Source organism: Anabrus simplex, chromosome 5, assembly GCF_040414725.1.
Source record: "Anabrus simplex isolate iqAnaSimp1 chromosome 5, ASM4041472v1, whole genome shotgun sequence".
Classification (NCBI taxonomy): Eukaryota; Metazoa; Arthropoda; class Insecta; order Orthoptera; family Tettigoniidae; genus Anabrus; species Anabrus simplex.
Genome location: NC_090269.1, coordinates 403,262,428 through 403,275,755, shown reverse-complemented (window position 1 = coordinate 403,275,755; position 13,328 = coordinate 403,262,428). Strand labels below are relative to the sequence as shown.

Sequence of the window (13,328 nt, the reverse complement as noted above, 5' to 3'; positions counted from 1 at the left end):
TATACATCATTAGTAATGAATTATGTTTTGTTTATGGTTTCTTGGCAGTTCTGGTGACACTATAAGGTGTTTTATGAGAGTGCTAGTGTTATCTTATGTTTTTGTGATCTTTTTATATTGGTTTTCAACACAAATATTTAGTACAATATATGCCATCAGTGTCAGCCATCTTGTTCTTCTATAATTACATCCATAGATATCACTACGAAGAGAAGCCCTCTGTAAATTTCCTTACTGTTTGTGCCCTAAAAACCACCCATCTTATTTATCTGCCATACTATCAAAAGATATGACAGAGAAGAAAGACATTCTGAATGCTGTCAACTGAGTTTCCCAGGACACGGAGTCTATACTTATGGAGGCCATTATTAGGATATACCACGCTTTACTGGATGTTCTTGGAAACGGATAAGTATTGTTTTAGCGTCTTTCATTCCAACTCCAGCATGCAGCCAACAAGAGGTGACCCTATTAAATCAAGGTCAAAAGTGGATCCTCAATGGATCGGTAATGGTTGGAACTGCATTTGCCACGAGAACCAGACTCCTTAAATCAGTTGCAAACTTTGAACCAGTGAACGACAGATTATCCATACTAACTGCCAAATGTGCCAACAAGACCTACACCCTAGTTAACGCCCATACCCCCACAAATTATAAAAACAGGCCTGACCTAGAAGAAGTGGATAACTTCTGGCACTTACTACATGAAAAACTAGACCAAATTTCCAAATACCATGTGAAAGTTCTTATGGGTGACTTTAACGCCCAACTAGGTCGAAACAAAAATACAAGAAAAGAAATCCTGCTCACAAAAGAACCAACCAAAATGGCAAGAGATTGGTCTCCATTTGCAAAAGTCACAACCTGCAAGTCATGTCAATACTTTCGCCATCTACTAAGAAAACAGACGATATGGTGATCTCCAGTCCTAACAATTCACCATTTTCATCTTGTAATAGTAAGGGTGGGGCTTCGTACTTAGTCAAATGATTTTTTTAAATGTAATAAATCTGTGAATGTGATATTGAATTATTCATCACTTGAGTTCAGAGTTTCTTTAAGATACTGTCTTTTTATTCTTCTTAAGGTTTTAGTTGTATCTTTCTGCTGTTTTACTCAATTTTGAAAAAAGTTTCAGATTTTTGGGACTGGTGCAAGAACCACGCTTTGTGTCTTTTCTCAATCATATCATCACATTCATTATTCCACTACTGATGTTTTTTACGAGGCTTTATTGGGGCCAATTTTTCTGCAATTGCTGAAGGTTACTAACTAGGTCATCTATGTTATCTGTGATTTTAATTTATTCTGTTGCTTTTTGATAATTTTCATTTTTAATTAGCAGTGTATGACCTATTTTCCTTTTTGGTTTATAGGCTAGTTGTTATGGTCTTCTTTGGGGAGTTAATTTGATTTTAACTACATAATGATCTGAGCCTGTGTCTATTCCTCGAAGAACCCTGACATTATAAATTTCTTTGTGATATAATTTTTCCATTAATAGATTATAAATACATTACCATATCTAATTCCCATTCATCTTTAGTGTAATTATGATGTTTCCATGTTTTGAGATTTTGTGGTTAAGATCAATGAGTTTTTGACCATTTTTGTTTGTTCTCTTCTGAGCAGGCCATTTACCACTTTCATTTTTACAAAGGAAATTGAATTTGTCCTTCTATTCAATACATACATATCACCATCTTTAGATGGAGTAATATTAATCATACATGTTTGAACTCATTTGAGCCACCTTCAGTGAAAAAAAAGGTTAAATTTTTTACATAATTGATGCTAAAAGAATATATTAAAACATAATAAAGAAGAGAGTGAAAATGAATGAGACATGATGGAATTAAAATAGTAAGTAATTATGGCGAGGTTGTGGACAACAGTCTAGACATGCAGTGTGTTTGCAGTTAAAAAATGAGGATGAATTCACTGTGCTAAAATTTAAAATGACAGTCTGTCTTCATTGAGTCACAATCACAAATAGTCAAGAGGGCAGCAAAAAATTGAGAAACTATGTTTGAGAATAAAACAAATTATAATCATTATAAAATATCAAAGCCATTTCTTATGAACAGTGCTGATGTAGTTATTTTATTATTATTATTATTATTATTATTATTATTATTATTATTATTATTATTATTATTAATTAAATGCAGTCGTATCAGCACACACTTTTTTAAAACATAACAGTTTTTCCGACACTAAGGTCCATCATCAGTGTTAAAATTTAAATTTAATTCCACTTGAGTGTGTCGTCAAAAATTTGTTAAAATAAATTTAAAATGTAGCATTGTTGACATCAACTGTAAAATAAGAAAAAGAAAACAAGTGTAAAATAATGAAAATAATACATATAAACTTACAATGTTGTTGTAAAAGGTATGGACATACCATAGGAAGGGCTGGCTTTACCTCATGCTCAGGCTGTTGGTCGAGTACTGACAGACGTTCGGCTTTAAGTCCGGAACCACGCTGCAAGCACATGATATTACGTCACCTCAAGGTTGATTGGAAGCACCTGATGTTATGTCAACTCAAGATTGTAAACAAAATGTTACTTGTGACTGTTTCATTTAAAATTTTATCTGGATCCCTTATCTGCACCAAAAATATCTCAATGTTTTCACGTGTATTTAATTCAAATCCACAATTAACCTTAAAAATTAATTTCATGTACTTTTCGATCCCTAAAAAGCTGTGGTTATTGTTCTAAGATGGAAAAGCACTAGATCCTTACGGCATTTTCTGTGAACACATTAAAGCTTCAGCAAATGTATTATTTCCATCCATAACGAATCTTATAGAACCTATGCTTGTTACTAGGAGACATCCCAAAAGCGTGGAAATCCTCCACATTGAAGGTTTTATACAAAGTAAAGGGTAACTTGCTTGATCCAAATTCCTATAGAGGGATTGCTCTGGAGAATAATTTGTTAAAGATACTCATCAAGTTAATAACCACTCGACTGACGGAAGAAATTGAAACCAAACTTCCTGAAGAGCAATTTGGATTTAGAAGAGAAAGAAGTACTCTGCACGCAATAAGAAATCTACTGGACGATATACATAACATCTTACGACTACCAAGGGGTAAATTTCACACAGTGTTCACAGATTTTTCCAAGGCCTTTGATAATCTTAAAAGAAACATTATATCGTCGAAGCTTGATTCTCTTGTTGAGGACAAGGCTCTCACTATTCTGATCCATAACATGTTAATAAATAATACTGTCATAATTTCAGAAAATATGACTTCATCGAGGGAGATCGTGCAGACAAATGGCATTCTAGAGGGCGACCCTCTCAGTCCTTTATTGTTTAATGTAGCTATCTATGATGTGGTTCAAGCAATAAAAGAGGTGTCAAATGGAGTAACCATGTATTTATATGCTGATGATATGGTTCTAAAATCACACAATGTTAAAGAGCTGCAAAAAGCATTGGATGCACTGGAGAAGTGGACAGATACAAATGAATTGCAAGTGAACATTGAAAAGACTGTCTACATGATTTTCAGGAAGGGAGAACGAACATCCTCAAGTGACAAAGTGACGTATAAAGCGGAAACATTAAACAACGTAAACAGTTTTAAATATCTGGGCTTGACGATGCAGACGACAGTAAACTCCTTTAGACTTCATATTAGGCTATGTGCTGCGGCAGCTATGAAAGCAATATTTGACATCAAGAATTTAAGTAGATTATCTCTTAAGATGGCCATGACCTTGTTTGAAGCAAAAATAATCCCTATTTTAACATATGGACTTGAAATCATTTGGGATAAGCTAACAAAGAATGACCTACACACTCTAGAAAAAAATCAAAGCTCGATTCTCTGTGTGTCCAGATTTACTAGATCAAGACTGGTTTATGAACTTGCAAAGGAGCCTTTTTTAATTGAAGATTTGAGATTCAAGCTTGCTCTACCTTATACAGACATTGGAAGAAACTCTTGGATGAAAGACTGGCCAAAAGGAATGATATTTATCCTGAATTCTATTCGACTGAAGCAATGACGAATAGAACTTGGACCCATACAAACCAGGATCTCCGACATTTTACCAATTCTATGGCAATTTATGTATACCACTATAAACTCTGCAAAACTAGGATCTTTCATGAACCTGACGATAGTTGTGTGTGTGTGCACTGTGTGATTTGACTTGTCCTCATTACCATGTTGTGGAATGCTCTAAGAGAAATAGGCCTATAATAGACTTATGCTTAAATGACATATAATTGCTTTATATACACAAATTGTGTGCTCTATTAAATTAATTAAATTGTTGTAAATGTGTTCTGCAAAAGCTGAATATCTGTTGTACTTTATTGCCTTGAGGGCCGATGACCTTCGATGTTAGGCCCCTTAAAAAAACAAGCATCATTTATTGCCTTGAAATGTTCTTGATATCTTTGATTTAAGGTTCACCCAGTTCTTCATATATAAAACATTTTACAGTCACAAGTAAGCCTGTATACTCCCGAATTAGTATATATATCTTTTTTATTGACAGTATGTGCATTATATATATGTTTGGTTTTTTATTTCTGGTTCTAAATGCTGTTTTAAGTTGAAATTTCTTAAATATATTCACAATTTTAAAAACTTGACTTCCAAAATACGTAAATGTTACAAATTGATTACGTTCATAGATTTCCTTTCTTTTCTCATAGTTTTTCATTTTTTCTCCATTTCCTTTCTTACGTATAATATTGTCTATCATTTCTGGGTTGTAGCCATTTGCTTTAGCAATTTGTTTTATTATTCTAATTTCTTTCAGTTTGTTTTCATTACTCAGGGGAAGTTTTAATAATCTATTAATATAGCTGTTGTAAGCTGCTTGCTTGTGAGTTCCTGGGTGATTGGAGTTTTCATTGATGGTGGTGATGGACTGTGTGGGTTTCCTGAAAATATCGAAATCTATCCTATTGTTGGTTTTTTGTTAATGTCAGGTCCAAGAAATTTCACTTTTTATCAATTTCTTTCTCCACAGTGAATTTAATGTTGCTATCAAGCAAATTCAAACAACCCAGAAGTGTTTCGGTAGTAATGAGGTTTCCATTCAAAAATACTACTGTGTTGTCAACAAAACGGACCCATAACTTTATTTTTTTCTGATATGTGTTCAAGATGGTTTTCTCAAGATGATTTAAATAATTGGCTAAGAAACCTGATAGTGGACCCCCCCCCCCATTGGTAAACCTGTATTTTGCTGGTAGTACTTCCTGTTGAATGTAAAGTAATTATTTTCTAATATTAGAGTTAATAAGTTTATCATTTTGTTAATTTCCATGTGACTTAGCCCGTCTTGATTCTTTAAATTTTCTTCTATTATAAGTCTATAGTCTATTTGATAGGAATGTTGGAATACATGTTGGTCACATCGTATGATAACATTATAGTTTCCTTGTTTACTTCTGTTGATTGTATTTTGGAAATAGCTTCCAAAGAATTTGATATTGAATTGCTATTTTCTAATTTGATGTGGTTTTGTAGGTGTTTAAGTAGAAATTTAGATAATTGAAATGTGGGGCTGTTTCGACAATTAATTATAGGTCTAACAGGGTAATTTTCTTTGTGGATTTTAGGGAGAGACTTTAAAGTAGGGCATCTTGGATTCATCGGGACTAATTTTTGTTTCTCTTTTTTGTTTATTATGAACTGTGTCCTTTAGGGTTTCTTTTATTTTTGTGTTTAAATTCCTGGCAGGGTCCTTCTTTATTTCCTTTATGTTGTTTGTTTCTATGAAATCAATTGTTTTTGGATGTAGTTGTCTTTATTTATGATAACGTATTAACAATAACCACAGCTTTTTAGGGATCGAAAAGGACATGAAATTAATTTTTAAGGGTAATTATGGATTTGAATTAAATACACATGAAAACATTGAGATATTTTTGGTGCAGACAAGGGATCCAGATAAAATTTTAAATGAAACAGTCACAAGCAACATTTTGTTTACAATCTTGAGTTGATGTAACATCAGGTGCTTCCAATGCAACCTTGAGGTGACGTAACATCATGTGCTTGCAGCACGGTTCCATACTTAAAGCTGAACGTCTGTCAGTACTCGACCAACAGCCTGAGCATGAGGAAAAGCCAGCCCTTCTTATGGTATGTACATACCTTTTACAACAACATTGTAAGTTTATATGTATTATTTTCCTTCTTTTACACTTGTTTTTTCTTTTCCTTATTTTACAGTTGATGTCAACAATGCTACATTAAACTCATTTTAACAAATTTTTGACGACACACTCAAGTGGAATTAAAGTTAAATTTTAACACTGATGATGGACCTTAGTGTCCGAAAAACTGTTATGTTTTAAAAAAGTGTGTGCTGATACGACTGTATATAATTAATAATAATAATAAAATAAAACAAATGCCAGGTAAAACGTATGTGATTCATAGTGGAAACCACGAATGAAGTTCAAATCTGTAATGGAAAAAATGACTGTGTATGAGAAACTTGGGCTAATAAGTAAAAAATAAGTGTGAAGAAAACTTTAAACTTACTTATTAAATAGTTGCCCTCTTGAAAGGCCTGACCTTCTCAATTTAACGGTCCCACTTTCACTGATCGTGTCTGTTGCTGGCTCAGCCGTGTTTACAAGGATGGGAGGAGTGAAGGGAGAAGGGAAGGGAGGTGCTGAGTTGGTGGGGAGAGGGGAAGGGAGGAGTGGTGTTGAGTTGGAGAGTGTCGGGGAGTGAACTAACAACACTGATGAAACCACATGGCCTCGCCGGAAGTGAGGTGTAGGAGTGGCAGCGACTGATGAAACCACATGATGAAACCACATAGCATTGCTGGAAGGGAGGAGTAGAGATGGTGACTGACAGATTGAAGGTCATGCAGACAGCCTCAGCAAAAATAGTATGGCTCATTGACACACGAATGTCTGGAAGACAGGCAGCCAAAACTTAGCACCGTAGACCTATGGTTCCTATGTTCACAGTACTTGTATGTATTTGTACCATCTAACACTCCTTTCATTTACAAAACAAAGTTTTAACACACCCTGTATTCTGGTATTCATATTGGAAGACAGAAAGCTTTATTTTTCTCTGTTGTCTTTTTTGTTACAGCTCTAGGGTTATACATTTGGCTGTGCGTTTTCAGTTGCTTCCAGGATATGCCTAATTCTGGAAATTGTGATGAAACTGGACTTTTACTAGGATATCCTACACTTGTGCAGAATTTACTGGGAAGACATCAACCTGCTAACGCAAATATTGTAGAAGCCTGATGGATGTAATTCTTTACATATTTGCAATCTCTTAAGTTTATGTGTTATTCATGTCTCACTGTAAGTAATTAACCTTGTATTTTCAATAGTATATTCTTCAGAAATAGCTAATTGATTGTGATGTAAACTTACAAATCACAATGCTTGTGAAAAATGACGTATGTAAAATTCAAATGCAAACAAATGAGTACTTTTGTATTAACAGAATTATTTTCCTTGAAATAAATGAAAACAAATTCAAAATTCCTGTAAATACTGTAGAACAGATAAATCTCTTAGGTGTATTAATCAGAAGTACCTTGAACTACAACGATCATATTGAACAAATATGTAAAACATCCTTACAAAGATTTGGTTACAGAACAAGGTATTCCAGAGATTTTTTGACTTGCTCACCTATGAACACTTACACTGGTATATCCATTACTGCAGTAGAACCCCAATTATCCAGGGTAATACGGACTGAGGCCACCTCATATAAGTGAAGGCTCAGATAATATGGACGGTTACACCAATACAGTAACAAAAAAAGAGTATTGTATAGTATTACTAAACTTTTTCTGATATCTTATTGAATTCGATATCAATCAGGAATCAGTCAATCAATCAATACAGATCTACGTTTAGGGCAGTCACCCAGGTGGCAGATTCCCTATCTGTTGTTTTCCTAGACTTTTCTTTAATGATTTCACAGAAATTGGAAATTTATTGAACATCACCTTTGGTAAGTTATTCCAATTCCTAACTCCCCTGCTTATAAACAAATCATCATCATCATCATCATCATCATCATCATCATTTCCCTTTATCCAGCTGTAGCCAGGTAGGGGCAAATATGGTTCCTCTCCACTTTCTTCGGTCTTTCCACCACTCCTCCTCCAACACTGTGTCCCAGTCCAGGTTTCTTTCTATAATGCTGCGTTGGATGGTATCCTTCCATCTCAATCGTGGTCATCCACGGCCTCTCCTTCCTTGGATATGCATTTCCATCACCTTTTTTGGCATTCTTTCGTCGCTCATTCGCTTTATGTGTCCAAACCATCTCAGTCGGCTCTTCTCTATTCTATCATTAATTTTTTCCACTCCAATTTCTTCCCGGATTTTCTCATTCCTTATTTTGTCTCTTCTACTCTTCTGTATCATACTCCTCAAGAATTTAATTTCGGCTGCCTGTATTCGACTCTCATCCTTCTTTGTCATTGTCCAAGTTTCTGCTCCGTAAGTTGTTATGGGTACGTAATACATCTTGTACATAGTATCCTTTGCTTCCATTGGCACATCTTTGTCCCATAACATATTTCTTACACTATGATAGAAACAACTTCCAGCTTGAATCCTTTTACTAATCTCAGCATCCAGTCGAGCATTCTCCATTAATTCACTCCCCAGGTATTTAAACGTTTCCACTACTTCCAAGGGCTTGTCTGCAAGTCTAATCTGACCTTTCCCTTCTTTCTCCCCTCTAGTCATAACAAGAGTTTTACTCTTTTCTACACTTATTTTCAATCCACATTCTTCAATCTTCCCATTCACCACATTCAACTGTTCTTGAACCTTCCTGTCGTCTTCTCCCCAAATCACAATATCATCTGCAAATAACATCATGTTCATTTCTCTTCCTCCATATGCTGCTTTTGCCGTTCTCATGATGTCATCCATTACTATTGTAAACAGGATTGGTGATAGAACACTTCCCTGTCTCAGCCCGCTAGTGATTTTGAACCAACTTGTCCTGCCAACTTGTGTTTGCACGCAACTACAACATTCCTTATACAATGCCATGATCATTTTTATTAATCCCTGTCCAATTCCTTTTTGCACCAGACTGTCCCAAACTTTCGTCCTAGGGACACTGTCATATGCCTTTTCAATATCAATGAATGTCATCACCATATCATTCCCGTACTCCCAAAGCTTTTCCATTAGTTGTCTCATAATGAAAATGGGCTCTATTGTTGACCTTCCACTTCTGAAACCAAACTGATTTTCCTGTATCTGCTTCTCAACCCTCAACCTTATTCTACTTTCCAGTATCCTTTCCATTATCTTAGCAACATGGGATATTAGAGTAATTCCCCTGTAGTTCTTCAAAACTTTCTTATCACCTTTCTTGAAAATTGTGATGATTATTCCTTTTTGCCAATCCTCAGGGACCTCCTTATTCTCCCAGACATTCCTGAGAACCCGATATCGTCCCTACTCTGGCAAATTAGCGAATCTGCAAATTGTCAAAAGGTTAGAGGAGCTGAAAGAAGTTGTAATTACTCATGTCAAATCAATTTTTATATTTAATGATTGGTTTCATGTGTTAGGCATAAAGAACAAGTTGCAGATGTGAGACTTTGTCAGAGGGTAGACAATATTTAACCAATAAAATCTACACCAAAACATCAGAAGTACAGATTCCCTAGTTTGTCACTTTCGCTAGTTTGCCAGAGTGGGGACGATATGTCCACTGCAGGCCTACAGCTCCAGCTGCCTTTATCATCTCCACTGAAATTTCATCTATTCCAGCAGTTTTTCCATTCTTCATCTTTCTTACTGCCATTTCAATTTCATTCATTGTAATTTCTTTATCCATTTCTTCGTCAACTAATTGCCTTTCCTGGTCGTCCATTGATTGACTGTCATCCGTTCTTATGTTCAGCAGCTTCTGAAAATATTCTCTCCATCTATTTCTTGTTTCTTCTGGCTTTGTTAAAATTATGCCACCTTCATCCTTCACAAATCTGGTGTTTACTTGATCTCTCTTTTTGTTTCTTAAGATACCATACAGTAATTTCTTGCTGCCCTGCGTATTATTTCTCAATGTCTGTGTGAATAAGGCCCAGCTTTTCCTCTTTTCTTCCTCCACTACTTTCTTGGCCAAATTCTTTGCCTCCACATATTTTCTTCTACTTTCTTCAGTCTTAGATGTTTTCCATGCTTTCCATGCCATTTTCTTTTCCTTCACTTTAATCTTTACCCAATCATTCTACCAGTGTGTTTCTTTGTCTTTCACATTTCCTGATGTTCTACCACACACCTTTTCTGCACATCCAACCAGTGCTTCCTTAAATCTTTTCCATTCCTCTTCAACATTCCCCACCTCTGTCCTGGGTACCAAGGGTATTATTTCCCTTTGAAATTCTTCTTGTATGCTTTTCTCCTTCAACTTCCATACTTTAATTCTTTTCTCTCTTCTTAATTGGGGTTTTTCAATCTTTCCAACTTTCAATTTTCCTATCACAACTCTATGATCTCCACCAAAGGCCCCTAATTTAAAAGCAGAGAAAAATACATTCACATTTATTTTTGCAGTATGCAATTTGAATAATTGATATAAATGCTGTAATAATTATAATGCATATTACTAAGTATTGTATTGTTATATTTCAATACTGTCTGAATTGTTTCTCTCACAGTAGCCTACTTGTACTGAAACTACAATAAAATGAAACATGATAACAAAAATACCCTTAAGATTTCTTCTTTTCTCAAGATCTTTTGTTTTGTTTCTTTGCCACAGTAATATACATGTGCGGCACAATATTCACAACAAAACTTTTAAGTACAGTATTAATAAAGTAAAAGTAATGTTGTGTTGTAGACTTAATCAGAGCTTAGATAATCGGGGTTCTACTGTACTCGTATATAGAATCCTAACTGTACTGTTTCCATTTCTACGATACAGTCTGTTCAACATAAATTTTTACATGTTGAGAACACGTGGGTAAGCAGTAATCTAATTCTCTCTTATAGGGCAATTGGCAGTAATAATATGTGTGAGATAATAATAATACTTTATTAATGGTAATACCAGACACGTAATACAATTGAAAATGATTGTAATGGGAGTTTTAATGCTTGCAGTATATGCATATTCAAGAATTCATATGGTAGGAAAGTGATGGGTCCAGCAGACAATTTTGTTTCAGATAACCTCACTGCTGACTCATCGTATTTAAGGTTCAAGATCAAATCCCTAGAACTCCAATTATTGTCTGAAGATGAAATAATAAAAATTTTGTCTATTGACCTCGAGAAAAAACTCATTGAGCTAAGGAAACAAAAACAATGTTGATGTGCCAGGATAATGCAAACGTGATTTTGAAAGGGTCCAGAAATCTTAGGTCTACCTGCCCATATGTTACATTTAGAGAAAAGGGCAGACGTAATGAAACAAAACATTTTTTCAGGTTTTGGATTCTGAAGATGAGGCAAACATACATTGTGGCACAACCGGAGTGCTGAAACAACCAAGAAAATCATGTCGGTGACTGAAAACAAAACATTCCTGTACCTACATTAATAATGGGGGATGTAGTGGGTTCGAACCCCACTGTCAGGAGCCCTGAAGATGGTTTTCTGTGGTTTCCCAATTTCACATCAGGTGAATGTTGGGGCTGTACCTTAATTAAGGACACGGGCACTTCCTTCCCATTCCTAGCCCTTTCCCGTCCCATCGTCGCTGTAAGACCTATATGTCGGTGCAACGTAAAGCAACTTGTTAAAAAAAAAATTAAATAAAAATAATGGGGGCTCTATAATAATGAATGTTGAACACAAAGTTAATGAAAAAATTACATACAGCTATTCAGGCCCATGCATATGTCAACTGGCATCACATGTCAACAGGGACGGAATGTTGAACACAAAGTCGATGAAAGAATTACATACAGCTATTCAGGCCCATGCGTATGTCAACTGGCATCACATGTCAACGGGGACAATACTGAAGAAGATCCAGAGGCACATTGGCACAAATGATGTTTGAAATTTGCTAACACTCGGTGGCATAATGGTTGATACCAATGTATTTATAACAGCAATAAAAAGGTGGTTTCCACATCAGTAATGAAATACTGCAAGTGGATATGGAATCAATTCACAGTGGTCAAGTACATAATCATTGGAAAGCACCAACAAAATCAGTAAATAGATTAGTTGAAAACTTCTTCAGAGGATATTATCAAAATATCAGTGGACATCAAAGCAAACTAACTGAGCTCAGAATTTCTTCATGTATATTTGACTACTGTATGACTTTATGGTAATAACTGAAACAAACTTATATGATCAAATTAGTGACGAGGAACCAGGACTCCAGACATATTGAATTTTCAGATGTGATAGATCTTCTTTAACAAGTACAAAAGCATTCCATGGAGGTGTAATGATCTGTATTAGTATGAGGTTTCAACCTATGCAAAAATGGACCTTGAAGGGAATATATTACTTTTCCTTCAGGTCCCTTCTCATGTGACCACTTACATGTTACTGCACACTTTTGTCTGCAACTGCACTTCGCTTGCAACTGTCACCCGAGAGGGTATAACATTTTTAATATCCACCGAGCCATACATTTTGCCCATTTCAATCAAAATTTACTCTAAATTTTAAAATATCTTCACCCTCAATAATTAGAAAGTCTCAAGTTCTTGTACCTTAAACCCTACAGAGGCACTCTTTTGTATAGCCCAAAATTGACAGTACTACTAGAGGACCCGTGCTGCTCCACGGCATTTGTTATAAATAGGTCAGATACCTTGCCTTGATATGCCTGTCATATTCATATTGTTTTGCCTGCCCTTTTCAATGGTTTCATGAACATTTAATAAGAAGCGTGTTATTGTACGCTGCAGTTCGTAATCAGAATTAATCCATTCTGATATAATGCCATCTGTTTGGTAAGAATCTATCCATATACTTGCTTTTTTATTTTGCAGTTCTTGATGTAAAGCTTGGTATTGTGTCGTAGTTTTAATCGTAGTTAATGGTAGTTTTTCTATATAGATCAATATAGAACAGTTGTCTTGTGTGCTCACAGGTTAGTCTCGAAGGAGAGTCTTTTGCCAGGCAGAGAACTTTTTTGAGATACATGGCCTTCGCACTTTCTAGTGTAGGTAGGTTATCCTTTGATAGGTGTTCCCAGATATTGCCAAAGGTGTGTGTCGTAATGGGGTCTGTTTGCACGTAAACTTTTTTCTCTTAGCAGCAAGTAAGTTATTAGGAACTCTCTGCCGTCTGTTGAACATATTTGGAAGTTGGGAAAGTTTAGAGAATCAAGGAGTATCTAGC

At 35.4% G+C, this 13,328-nt stretch overlaps 1 protein-coding gene across 1 annotated transcript in view; it reads left to right on the top strand.

Annotated features, from left to right (window-relative positions):
* LOC136875008 (lysosomal-associated transmembrane protein 4B) overlaps positions 1 to 7,495 on the top strand; it is a 168,960-nt gene extending 161,465 nt beyond the window's left edge. The window contains exon 6 of the mRNA XM_068227954.1: positions 7,108 to 7,495. Coding sequence (XP_068084055.1) covers positions 7,108 to 7,268 — 161 coding nt within the window. The 3' untranslated portion in view covers positions 7,269 to 7,495. The remainder of the gene's footprint in view (positions 1 to 7,107) is intronic.
* Positions 7,496 to 13,328: the final 5,833 nt, after the last annotated feature.